The sequence below is a fragment of the Sander vitreus genome, chromosome 16, assembly GCF_031162955.1.
Source record: "Sander vitreus isolate 19-12246 chromosome 16, sanVit1, whole genome shotgun sequence".
Lineage (NCBI taxonomy): Eukaryota > Metazoa > Chordata > Actinopteri > Perciformes > Percidae > Sander > Sander vitreus.
In genome coordinates this window covers 20,825,088-20,838,240 of record NC_135870.1, presented here as the reverse complement: position 1 = coordinate 20,838,240, position 13,153 = coordinate 20,825,088, and the positions used below count along the sequence as shown (strand labels likewise).

Below are 13,153 nucleotides of genomic sequence, written 5' to 3'. Positions count from 1 at the left end.
CAACCTTGGGCAAGTAATATACCAATTTCCAACCAAAACCAACCACAAAACAGCTCAACACAAAAAACAACTCAAGCAAGTCTGCTTTCTGGATTATTCAAATCCTCCTCAGAAAATATGGCTCAACAGCGGCAGCCCAAAGTCATTCATGAGACACAACAACAAATCCAGGTGCCAAGCAGCCAGACCGCTGAAACACAGGTGGAGACAGCAAGTCAATCTGGAGTGCTCTCAGGGTTGTTTAACAAGTTAACAAAATCATCTGAAAACATTACCTCAACCTGTCAGACATCAACAGGACAATCGCTGCATCAAAAAGCCAATAATTACACAGTCGCTATGACAACCCCACTACAAAACCAGTTGCACACTAATGTAACACAACAATCCTCACAAGAACATGCAGAGAAAGAGGAAAGAAAGAGGATTCTACGACCTGCCCAGCAAGGGTTTTTATCTGGACTGTTTAGCAAAAATGTAACTGAGGACCCTTGTACTCCTAAACAAGTAGAAACTTCAGGTCAGATTACAGCGCAGACACCCTCAAATAAGTTCACAGAGTTACATTCAGGCATATTAAAATGTGCTTCCTCAGACTTTGGAAGGGACAGCTGTCAAAGAGTTGTCCAATATTCTCTTAATCCAGGACAAAGCAGACACTCTTTAATCAGTGCCCCTGCATCAATTATTACAGAGAGTTTAGACTTAAGAACATCAGCTACTTTTGCAAGATCTCTTCAGAGTCAAGCAACGTACTCCTCAATTAGCACAGGTAATGTATCTCAGTTAAATTATTCTGGCTCACTTCAGTCAGTTCCCCCAATGTCTTATAGTACAGGAAATATCCATTCCCTTTTGCAAAGCCATACACCTTTCTCAGCAATCAACATGCAGCCATTTATTGGTGGAAGCACTTCATCCTTGTATGGAGCAACAGAGCAAAGCTTTTACCATGGTCAGTTGTCCCCTTATGGAACAAGTCCCTCCTATGATGAAAACCAGTGGATCCGTGAAAGTGCTCTCTGGCAGCAGTTTCAGAATGAGTCACTGAATTATCAATTCCAGGCAGAGGATCAAGTGTATAGACAGAGCTGTGAAGGTATGTCATTACAGGCATCTGCTTTTCCCTGCAGCTCCACAGATACATATCAGCCATTTAACTCTTCCACACCATGGCAAGGTGTTGTTTGCCAAGAACAAATTCAACCATATCAGTTTGAGGGACATGGGAATGACGATCCATATCCCAAGAGGAAATTATGGAACAGCCATGAAGACTTGGGAAACATAAAATATTCACATAATGAGGAGGGTGCATTGAACTTAACCAATAAACAGAGTAATGCAAAGTTTGGGAAATGGCACTCGTTTAATGATGGCAGCACTTATAGCTTGAATGGGGTTTCATATCATGAAGGTTATTATGAGGAGACTGCACCAACCTTATCTTATTCGGCTAATTGGCAATATGGAATGGATAAAGCAGTCCTACAAAATTTTCATACGGATGGCATTTTGCATCAGAGTCAGTTTAATTGTAATAGACCAATAGATTCAAGCTGTCCCCCGAATTCTAAAACTGAGACGGAAGACTCTCTGTACCTGGAAGACACCGAGTGGTATCAGCAGTGGCTTTCACTTTTGGAGCAGGGAATGTGGTGGCCAGCAGAATATGGTGACTGTGGCTACTTTGTTTACACAGATCATGAGTACATTTATGCCTTGCTTACAGATGCAGCAGGCGAATATGTGTATGCTTGTGCCCCTGAAGACGAGTCTTGGGGAAATGCACAGAAATTAGATGGTTTTCCCAGTGCTTGGCTAAACAGTGAAATGGTTTCAGTGTGTGGCTTTAAAATTCCACTTTACAATGAGGACGAGCTTCTTTGGCTACCTGGTCAAGATCACAGTGATTCTCAGCTTCTTAATGCCCCCCTAGATTTGTCTGCTGCCTATAGAAAAGGGAATCAGATCATGAATTTAAATCTTGAGCAGTTTTCTCAAATGTATGAAAATTCATTTCTGTCACAAGGGCAACAAGATGTAGATTTCACATCTTACAGATTAAACAAAGTCAGAATAGATCCAAGACAGCACAGTTGTATCAATGAAGACCAATGCAAAGATGTTATTGACCTTTCCTGTCATAATAAAGACACCACCGCCCCTTATTGGAACAACCAGGAAATTAAGACATTTCTTGCTCAAAAGGTTGCTGTTTCCCTAAACGCTTCGACTGCAAATTCCAATCAACAGCTATTTCTCAACTGTTACCAGCCTTGCCAACGGCGGCGTTCATCCACTGGAGTAACAGTGAAGCATGTAGATGATGTATCAGAGAATGAATGGAGGGAGAGAGTTTCTCTAAGAGAAGATCTACCTAATCGTCAAGTCAACAATATTTCTTCCCTCATCTCCTCTTTTGTGGGCAAAACATCACAGGTAGAGTTAAACAAAACTAGCATATCCTCCTGTGATAAAGCTCCTGATAAAAATTCAAAGAGCATTCTTGCATCAGGTTTCCAAAGCCTAAAGTCAAAGATCATCAAAGAGGAATCTACTGCTGATGTGACTCAGCCAGATTTAATTGTTAAACAACAAATTCAGGCACCAGCTACCACACAGAAAATAATTTTGCCCACAGTACAAACAACTGCTCAAGTGACTCACCCCTCAATTCAATCACATACAGCTTCACAGAAACCCAGGCTTTCACGTCAGACTACCATGGTACAACAAGCAACCCCACAAACCCAGCCCAGTGTCCCAGCGCCTTTAGGATCAAAAGAATATTTTATTAAACCTGGACCACCTGGACAACTTACAGCTGGGAAGCCAGTGGATACACCAGTGGAGAAACCATCTGAACAGCAGGCAGGCTTGATGAACTTTCTGAAATCTGCAGTGGGAATAGAAGAATCCATGCCAGATCCCCAGAAAGGTTCTCAGACATATACCAATGAGCAGAGCAAAACTGGCAGCACTGCTTCTTTACCAGGCAATGTTCCTACAAATAAAGAGGCTACAGGAGTGTCAAATCTCTTTGGATCAATTAGCAGCCTATTTAGTTCTGAACCATCTCCACCACAGAAACAGCAAATGAAACCTAGTGTTACAGAGGGTTCACTGACATCAGTATCTAGAGCTAAGGGTATACAGAGACAAAAAACAATGGACCAAAGTGGTACCTCACGCCCCACACAGAGCCAAACTCCAAACAAAAGTATATCCCAAGCATTTTCTGCCAGTTCTTCCACCGTCCCTGCTACAAGCCAGTCAGAAACTGTGCCAGGTACAGAACAGACAAAACATGAAGCAGGAACTAAACCATCTGGTGGACTGTTTGGATTTTCAATTGGAGAAATGCTGACAGGATCAACAGCAGCTGCCCAATCTGGACCCACACCACAATCATCTACATCAGCTACAGCTCCACAAGAAGAATCACTCGGTAAAAGTATATTGTCAATATTTGGTGGGCCAAATCCTCCGCAGGCTGCACCTAAAACTGGACCTTTGCCACAGACACATCCACCAAGTGTAGCTCCACAACCTTCTCAACAGGAATCCCTTGGTAGAAGTTTATTATCAATGTTTGGAGGATCAGGTCCTCCTGAGCCTCAGCCTCCCCCTCAAACCAAGCCTGTTGCTGAGGTACCACAACGGGGAACTGTTCCACCAAAAGATCCCCCAAATACAGGATTCTTTTCAATGTTTGGTGGTCCCAGCCCCCAACAGCAACCCCAAACAGGATCTCTTTTAGGGGGAATTCTGCCCGGGTCCTCAAATTCAACTGAAAGCCCAATGAAGGGACTGTTGTCAATGTTTAGTGATGCCAGTCCCCCACAACCTCAGCCACCAACATCATTATCTCAACAAAGAGTGGCCCAATCACAAACTCAACTGCAAGTGGAACCTCAGACACAATCTAAACAACAAACACAGCCTGAAGCACAAGGGCAGCCAGCCACCTCTGTTCTTGGGGGAATATTCGGTGGCCTGTCTACCTCTAATGAAAGTCCAAGAAAAGCTTTGTTCTCCATGTTTAGTGGCTCCAGTACTCCTCAAACATCAGGAGCTGGGGAAAATGCACATGTATCTACTCCCCCAGTGACTGCAGCACCCAAAGAACCTGCAAAGAGTATACTCTCTGTTTTTAATGATATTGTGTCACCTCCACAACAAACTCCTTATTCATCATCAGCTATTGTTACTGATACTAGAGAGCCACCAACAGCACAAGGTTCTTCCCCAATGTCATCTGTTTCCAGTAGCCATTTGCCAGTGGCAGCGGCTACCAGTGAAATACCAAGTGAAGTGCATGTTAGCCCATCCACTGATACTACTGTAGATACTACATATCTTGCATCCATAAAGTCAAATTCCGAATGTGTCACTGTTGAAAAGGAAATGAGCACAGAAGGTGCTCCCCAAGATCCTACTCCCTCAAAAGAACCACCAGCTTCTGGTCTTCTGTCGATGCTCAGTGGATCAGGCCCAAATGCTTCAATCTCACAAGCAGGATTAATTTCAGACAGTCCAGCAAAAGGTTTGCTTTCATTGTTTTCTGGTCACAGCACTGAACATAGTTCTAGCCAGATAGGTCCTACACCTACAGGGTCTGACCCTGGATCATCAGGCCCAAAGGACCCATCAGCCAAAGGCTTGTTGTCTCTGTTTGGAGGTTCTGCTCCTCAGTCATCTTCTCAGCCTGGGAATTCTCTATTAGGATCAATGTTTGGAGGCTCTTCACCCCAAACAACAGGTTCTCAAACAGGGGGGTCATTACTTGGTGGTTTATTTGGGGGATCTACTCCTCAGGCTGCTCCTCAAGTTGGCCCCGCTAAGATTGGAGTATCTGCTCAACAGACAGCAGGCCCTCAGGCAGGAGCATCCTTACTCGGAGGGTTATTTGGTGGATCTGCTTCCCAGGCCGCTGGATCTCAGACTGCAGGGTCTATTTTGGGTGGTATTTTTGGAGGATCAACAGCTTCAACAGCAGCACCTCAGACTAGTGGGTCCTTTGGTGGATTGTTTGGTGGGGCTGCTACCCAAACTTCAGCGCCCCCAAATATTAGCTCTATATTGGGAGGTATTTTTGAAGGATCATCTTCTCAAACAGCTCCTGCACGGACTGATACATCTCTTCTGGGTGACGTTTTACCTGGAGCTTCAGCTTCTAATGAGACACCTGATAAAAGTTCGCTTGGTATGCTCAGAGGATCTGTTCCACCTGCAACACCTACTACAACAGATATACCAAAATCCAATGATGCCAAGAAAACTTCAACTACAGCTCTAACCCACAGTTCTTCAGATGTTCTACCAAAACCTAGTGATGACAATGAAACTGCTCCAGCTCTTACTGGTCCTGAAATCTCTTTACTTGATACTGCTTCCAAAAGCAAAGAACAGCCAGGAACACTACAGCAGCCTGACAGTACAGTGCAATGTCTTGAGGCAAGTCTTCCCAAAACTGATGGCAATGTCACAGACGTTCATTGCCAAAATGTTGACAAGCCAACTACTTTAGCTAATGATATTCATTCTAAAGAATCTGAAATATGTGCAGAAGCACAACAACATGCAAGAAAAGAGCTTGTGAGTGGTCAGCCGAGTATAGATACAATACCAACTAAAGTAGAAGAGGAAACACCAGCCACTCAGTCAGCCAGTACTGTAGTCCAGGAACAACATAAGCCTCCAGAGCCAGAAAAATCTCTTGGCGACTCAGCAGCAGATACAGTTACAGGCTTTATGTCCTCCCTTTTCAAACCAACAGTTCCTCCCACGGACGGTCCTCAGCAACAGCAGAATAACTCACTTTTTGGAGGAATGGCACCCCAAGGTGCTACTGGTCAGAGTGGAGCATCACTATTAGGGGGTATTTTCGGAGGGTCCAACACTGAGTCAGCAGCCCCCCAGACTGGGGGATCATTACTAGGAGGTTTATTTAAAGGGTCTTCTCCTCAGTCTGGTTCTCAAACCACAGCCCCCACCACTGGAGGGTCAATGTTAGGTGGGATGTTTGGAGGAGGATCAGCTGCCAAGTCTGTAGGTCCCCAGACTGGTGGATCGTTACTGGGTGGGATGTTTGGTGGATCTGCAGCAACAGCACAGCCTGGTGGTTCTTTACTTGGAGGAATGTTTGGAGGAGTCACTGCTCATACTACAGGATCACAAACTGGAGCATCAATACTTGGGGGCATAGGTGGATCTTTTTTTGGGGGTATGGGACAACCTAAGCCATCTGAAACGATGCCAGCTGAACCCAAGCCAATGCATGGCACTACTCCACAGTCACAGATTAAGAATGAAAGTGTGACACCAAAAGTTTCTCCATCTGGCACTGGAACTAGCACAGATAAAATGGTGGACTCAACTCTACCAGATAACAAGCAAGTTGAATCCGGTAGCCTAACAAGTAGTAGTGCGATGGCATTTGAGGTAGTTTGTATAGAAACCTCTGCTGTCTCAAGTACTTCAATGAGCACTGCATGTGATCCCACCCATGAAGTAGAAAACACTGAAAAAATGAAACCAGCTGTTGATGGAGAGATTATACATGAGAAGCCCATGGTCATTAAACGAGACCCTGAAAGTAAAGGAAGTGACAAATCAGTCCCACCTGAAACCCAAGAAGTAGAGACTCATATAGCTCATCCATTTAATCAGTTGCCCAACAATGAAGAGCCACCTCAAGCTAAGTCTCTGTTTGGTTTTATGTCAACACAGAGTGATGCAGGGAAATCTCTTGGATCCCTATTTTCATCAACAACATCATCAGGTGCGCCATCAGTGCCTCAAACCGAAGGAGTGAGTGGTCTGTTTTCAGGATTAAAAGCCTTTTCTGGAGGCTTATTTCAAGAGGAAAAATCTGTTGCCGGAAAACAAGAGCCACCCTCCACTTCGTTATTTGGAACAAAAATAGGTTTTCCTTGGCAGGGAGAGCCACCCAAGCCACAAGCTGTCCCAGTTGTAACATCTCAACCCAAAACTAACGAGCCAACAAGTGGTCAAACACATACTGTACAAAAAACTGAATCGGTAGGTTCCACAGATGATATAGCAAACCCCCAGATTTGCATCTCCACTCCTGAAGTAGATCCTTCAGCCTCCCTGTCCCCAAAGGAGAAGGAAGGGCTTGTAGAAACATACCCCTCTGCAGGTCCTACCTCTGGAGTGCAGCTGGACAACCAGTGCAAGAAGGATCAGTTGAATACAAAAAGGCTAGTAGAAGCATAATAAATGGTATTCCCCCTCACCATTTATGATGCATTGACATTTTGAAACAAATATATTCCCTGTTCAGCTCTGCAATCCATCCCCACTATTTGAATTTTATATTTAGCTTGTTTGTTTGTGTGTGTGTGCGTCCGTGCGTGCGTGCGTGCGTGTGTTATTTGATGTGGGTATTTTGTGTGTAGTAGCTACATCATTTTCCATGTAATTTCAAAACAGAATTCCAAAACAAAATTTACATATTTATATATTCATGGGCAATTCACAAGCGAACATACTAATAATAATTCATTAGTTCATCAAAGAGAAACAATTTTGTGTGCTATGATACTGATTCATGGTTCGCTTTAACTATTTTGTTTCCTCTTTAGTTTGTAAAGAGACACACTTTTAAGTTAAAATATTAGCATGACTGCATGACATTATAAATAATGTAAATTTAGTTTGAGCATGGAATTCTGAGTTGCGTTTTATTTTTATATGGTGTCAATTATTTTACACTTATGTGTATCTAATAACATAAATCACATTATGTAAATCCTTACCATTTAACCCAGAAACATAAACATTACATCTAATCTGCATTCAGCCTCTTAAAAGGAAGGTGGCTTTTAAATGCCACTTTCAATTTCAAACACACTGATCATCTCTGCATATTTTACTGTCTACATCCATCTGTTCTTCAACCCCATGTCTCCACGAGCTTACTTACCATCAAACACCCTTTATGTGTTCTGTCCTGTGGACAGGTGAAAGGATTGAGGTTGACAATGAAATATGCAGATGTAAGTGTGTGCAGAAATATACTCTTTTTAGGACTAGCAACAACAGGGGAATTTATACCTCACACCACGAAATAGAGCATACTCTTATGGGTGCCATTTCTATTTAAAAATGCAACTCTAATGTAGAAAAAGCATATGCAGTGTATAATGCACATTTTCATTATTTTCCAACATGCAACAGTCACCCTGCAAGGTTGGGTCTTTTTAGGGCATGATGTGGTGTGTGTATACCAATTTAAAATGTAAAGCAGACTTTGGCTCAATAGTTAAAATAATGTTTGCATGTAATTCTTAGTAGATGGGAGGGGATTATTACAGCTTAAAAACTATTACTTGTGTTGGTTGTTTCAATATAAAAAGCATCAAAACATTCTAAACTGAAGAAGTACTTAGAATTACTTTTATGTAACAATCCCCACTTATCTAACGTGGAGCTAGAGAGCTAGAGGAAAAAAACAAAAACCCACAGTAATATTTAGAAATAGTCTTTCGCCCAGTTGTGATCGGAAGAAAAAGTGTTCGGACATTGACTATTTTCCTCACTTCTCTCTCACCATTGTAGTCCAGTGGAAAGTAGTCGCTTCGGGTCATCGGGCAACCTGAGCCAGACCAGCTCCCAGCTTAGTGAGACTGGCCAGGAGAGTACTGGAGGGTCAGAACTGGAGGAGTCCTTCCACTCCTACCACAGTACCAGTTTTCACCCCTCCACCAATGGGCAACCACGCACCACTGAACATCCTCCTACCAATGGACACTCTTCTGTCGGTGAGCAGGAGATACATAGGCTGTCCCCTAAAGTAGGACAAGGCCTGAAAAATGACACTCCAGCAGAGAGAGGGTCCTCTAAACTCCTAAGGTAAATTTTTTCAACTCCGTTATATATATATATATACTGTATATGCTATAATGAAGATGCATGGTAACTGATAGATTGTATCCATCTCTTGCGGCCACTCTACTCTTAAATCCATGTAACCCAGCTTCCATGATGATGGGCCACCATTACCCTTCTCCCAATCCAGAGTTCGTTGGTTAAAGGCCATCAATAAAGTCAGGGTTCAGCTCCGTGAGGTAAGCAATGTTTCGCTTCAGTTCCTCCACCAATATCTGATCTCTCATTACCTCTAAAGCCTGAGTTTCCTACCCTTTTCCACACATACACAAAGATTACACATGCATGCACAGACATGTACACACATTTGCAATTCTTTGAAAGTGGTTGAGTTTAACCTCTTTGGTTGTTTAAGATGATGCACTATTAGAATAATATTAGAACTGCCCTTGTTTTTTGGGTTTTTTTTTGTTGCAACAAACACGTTTGCTCGTCTACGCCCTCATGGTTACACATTAATTATTGGGAACTGTTGAGTACAAAGACTTTTGATAGCCTCTGGGCAGCAACTGTGGAACTACTTGGGATTCAGCGCCTCATCAAAGGTACCCCACAAATAATTTAAGGGTGAGTGTATTTGATTATTTAGTTTCACCCATCTGTATATTCTCTGCAAACATGGTATTTTAATTGCAGCTTTGTCACGGCACTCTGCATCTGATAGAGACGCACAAGGCATGCACTGTTATTCAGCCATTATCAAAACAAAGTACCAGAGAAGCTTGGATTACAACACACACAGAGGGAGTGCGACTTCATTCTCTGCTTAGGACGCCATTACCCCACTATAACGTCACATAGCAATCATTTGTTTACTGCAATAATAATGTTCCGAATGTCGAGTATAGCCCCTCTGAAGGTGGTCACTGAGTATTACATACTCAGAATCTATATAGAATCTATATTACTATACCGTATCTGTGAAAACAATGTTCTTTAAGTAAATGCATGACGAACCAAAACGAGTCTAGGGTCTAGGGACAACAAACAACGAAATAATGAGGCTTGGACACAGCAAAGTGTCTCTCTTTTCATTTGTATTACCCATCATGTCATCCCTTGGGTGTGACAAAAACAATGGTCTATTTACTTGTTCCAAAATTTGAACAATCTAATGAGAGGGAAGGATGTGCCGTAAGAGATGAGGAAATGTGACAATTACATTATCAGAGCAGTTTATCCCTTGATCATTTCACATTTGTGTATACTGTCTAATTCTCAGACAGAGGTTGTAATCTTCTGAGTAATAGATGTACCATTTGAAGCCCCTCTTTTTTTAATGGAAAAACTCTCAAAAAAGTATAGGAAATCATTTGACATTGTTTTGATCTCCATCATGTCGTATTTACCTTTTTGGTGTCAGATTCCATGTACCCTCATATTGAATCAATCGCCAATACCAATTCTGAAGAATTTGTATCCACCACATGTTAACAGATGTTGAATTTAGTCCTGCATTTAGGTCCAAATGGAAATCTTTAGAGGTCGGTCATAATGAAAACATCAGAATCTCTCAGCCCTATCTGGGGTTCATCCCCTTGATTAAGTTGTTTTATGGCACAGCAGTAAAGGAGTAGCTCATATAGAACCTTGATTGGCTCCATTACAATGATTAGTTTGCATGGACGACTAACATGACTGTAAATGGTGGGTGATTGAAGACATGAGTATAAATGGAAAGCAAAGTGAAAGCTGTCTAAGTGCCATTTATTATAGGATGAAGGGAGATACTTGGGACACAAGTCTAAATGCTGAAAAGACTAATGAATATGAATTTGGTTGTTAATCTATCTAGCACTGTAACCGTAGTCAACATAATAAGACACTGTAAAAATTCCTTGCATGCTTGTTTGCATTCAAAGAATAGAAATAGATGAGATGTGTGGCATGTCTACAGTTTCCTCGAAAATGTTTGGCAGCAGTGGCACACGGGCAAATATAGAGTCGGAAGTGGAGATGGCTACCAGACTCATTTCCAGTATCAGTTTCAGTACCTATATTTGATAGACTGAGCTTTTTTTTCCTTTTTTTTACAATTCTTCATTAACAAGGTAAAAGTAAGCAAATAAATCAATGAGTGCAGGGCACCCAGTGGTACTGATATGTTTATCAGGGGAGTTTTTCACTTTTTTATGAATAGAAAGAGCAAAATCACTAATATCAGCGGCTGGCAGATGTGGAAACAGAAAAAGAGTGAATGAGATTGAGAGCTGGCAGTCTCTCATCCTCAGATTAGCTTAGTGCTGGAATACATTGCCAGAGGACTCAAGGAGAGAGAGCAGAGAGAGCAGAGAAAGCATGCAAGAGGGTGGGAGGGGAGTAGGGATGGCTACTTAACCAGGGGTGAAGTGCTGTGTGATCGTGGTCTACCACTGTCGCACTTGCCGTTCCAGTGGTAGAACTGAGGGATTCAGCCCTTCTGCATCTGTGTCAGTTAATGAAGATCTGTTGGTACACAAAGGAAAACAGAAAGTTACCATTACTGATCTGCTCAGCGACCCTCCATGCGGATTTAGTGGATCTTGCAAGATAATGTCTACAAGTTGTTCTTGATTAGAATTGTTTCCATAAGGTAAGGCTTACATTTTAATATATATGCATTTGTCCTTTTCTGCACTTAGGTCTTAAGTTTGTGTAGACTTTTATTAATAATACATGGTAATGTATGTTATACTGTACAAAACGTATGTTTGGCTAATGTACGTACAAGGTTATATCTGTCTTAGTATTTCTACAGAAACAGAATTTCAGCTTGTTTCAGTAGTCAGTTGATCTACATTTGCACAGGAAATGTGATTCTTTGTTTGAAGTCAACTTCAAAATGAAGATTCCTTTTAGTAGGGAGAGAAAGGAGATTGCTGAAGGCTATTACTATGACTGTACTGGAAATGATTTACTCAACCTAATAATGGCAATAATTGTAGTGAGCTTGTTAATTCAAACAGTGGAATAAAGAATACCTAAAGATCAGCATGGTATCTTAATCCATAGTGAGAGGTAGGTAAACGCATGATATTGTGTTTTTGTGTTTTTCTTTAAGGCTGTAATTAAAATATTTATGTTGGAACATAGTAGACCTTGCTAAGACTGTTGCCCCATTCTCAGTTAAGGAGACAAAGCAGCCAAAGAAACCAAAAAGCGATCAGAAGTTCACATTATATATTTAATGTTCTTGGTATTTTGAACAGTCAACACGTTAACATGTCAAGAAACCCCCAAAGTGCTTCATATTCACTAGTTCAACAAAACCTCCCGTTTAAAGCAGCTGTATTCATACCTTTCTCTGATCATGAGGGGCAGTCAGCAGGAATTGTTCATGGCACAATTATAGAATTTCTGCATTCCCGATTTGATTATCTAAATGGTGATGCTCAGTGGTGATATCACTGAGCTGGTCTAGTATATACTATGACTAAATGGAAGGTGCATATGAGACATAGCCATATAATTGCGAAACTTTTGCAACTTTTTGTAAACAAGTGTTAAACAATGTGGATGCATATTAATTATGATACACATTTAGACTACTGTACATGCATCCCTGGATTATGTAATGCCATCAGATTTATGTTGCATTTTTGGGGTCTTCAGTAATTCTTTTAGTGTAGGCACTGTGATGGGTCAGAGTTACAGAATAAAGCCGTGCAGCTGGTATGGGTGTAAAAGAATGACATGGCCTTAGAGAAAAGAATTGACCTGTCATCTAATTACCGAGCTGCCTTTCCAAGGCATTCCTAATTACCGAGATAAGCAGCTGTGTGGTGTTCATTCTGCAAGTTGCTATTCTGACTGAGAAGTCACTGTCTATCCTAATTCTATACAGTAGTGTTGTCTCTCAATTTGACCTCAAATGTCAGCAAATACATTCATAGCCATAATATGTCAACTCCTGAAATATAACTCCCTTGTAATCACAGTGTCACACATTGGAATTACTTCTGTTTTTTTTTTTCTGGTATGTTGGTCATTAAAAAAATTCAGTACATTTAAAAGAAATAAGATGAATAATGGTACTATTTAAATGTATTTGAGTTTTCATTTCACTTTCATGAGTGTAAATAAAAATGACAAAATATGAAATTGATATCTGGAAGAAAAAAAAAGCATTTCTCTTTTTTAGTAGCATGTAGAAGATGTTCTTGATTTGGTGGTTTCATAATTAAGTGTGGTTGCTATTTCATGGCAGAGACATAGCAGAATAATGGCATAATATAACATCTATCCAAATGAGATT

General features: G+C 41.4%; 1 protein-coding gene across 3 annotated transcripts in view; it reads left to right on the top strand.

Annotated features, from left to right (window-relative positions):
- Positions 1-13,153, top strand: part of unc13bb (unc-13 homolog Bb (C. elegans)) — an 85,918-nt gene that overhangs the window by 37,290 nt on the left and 35,475 nt on the right. For all 3 annotated transcript variants that reach the window (XM_078270810.1, XM_078270811.1, XM_078270809.1), the window contains 2 exons: positions 8,590-8,883; positions 9,008-9,098. In XM_078270810.1, the coding sequence (XP_078126936.1) occupies positions 8,590-8,883; positions 9,008-9,098 (385 nt within the window). The remainder of the gene's footprint in view (positions 1-8,589; positions 8,884-9,007; positions 9,099-13,153) is intronic.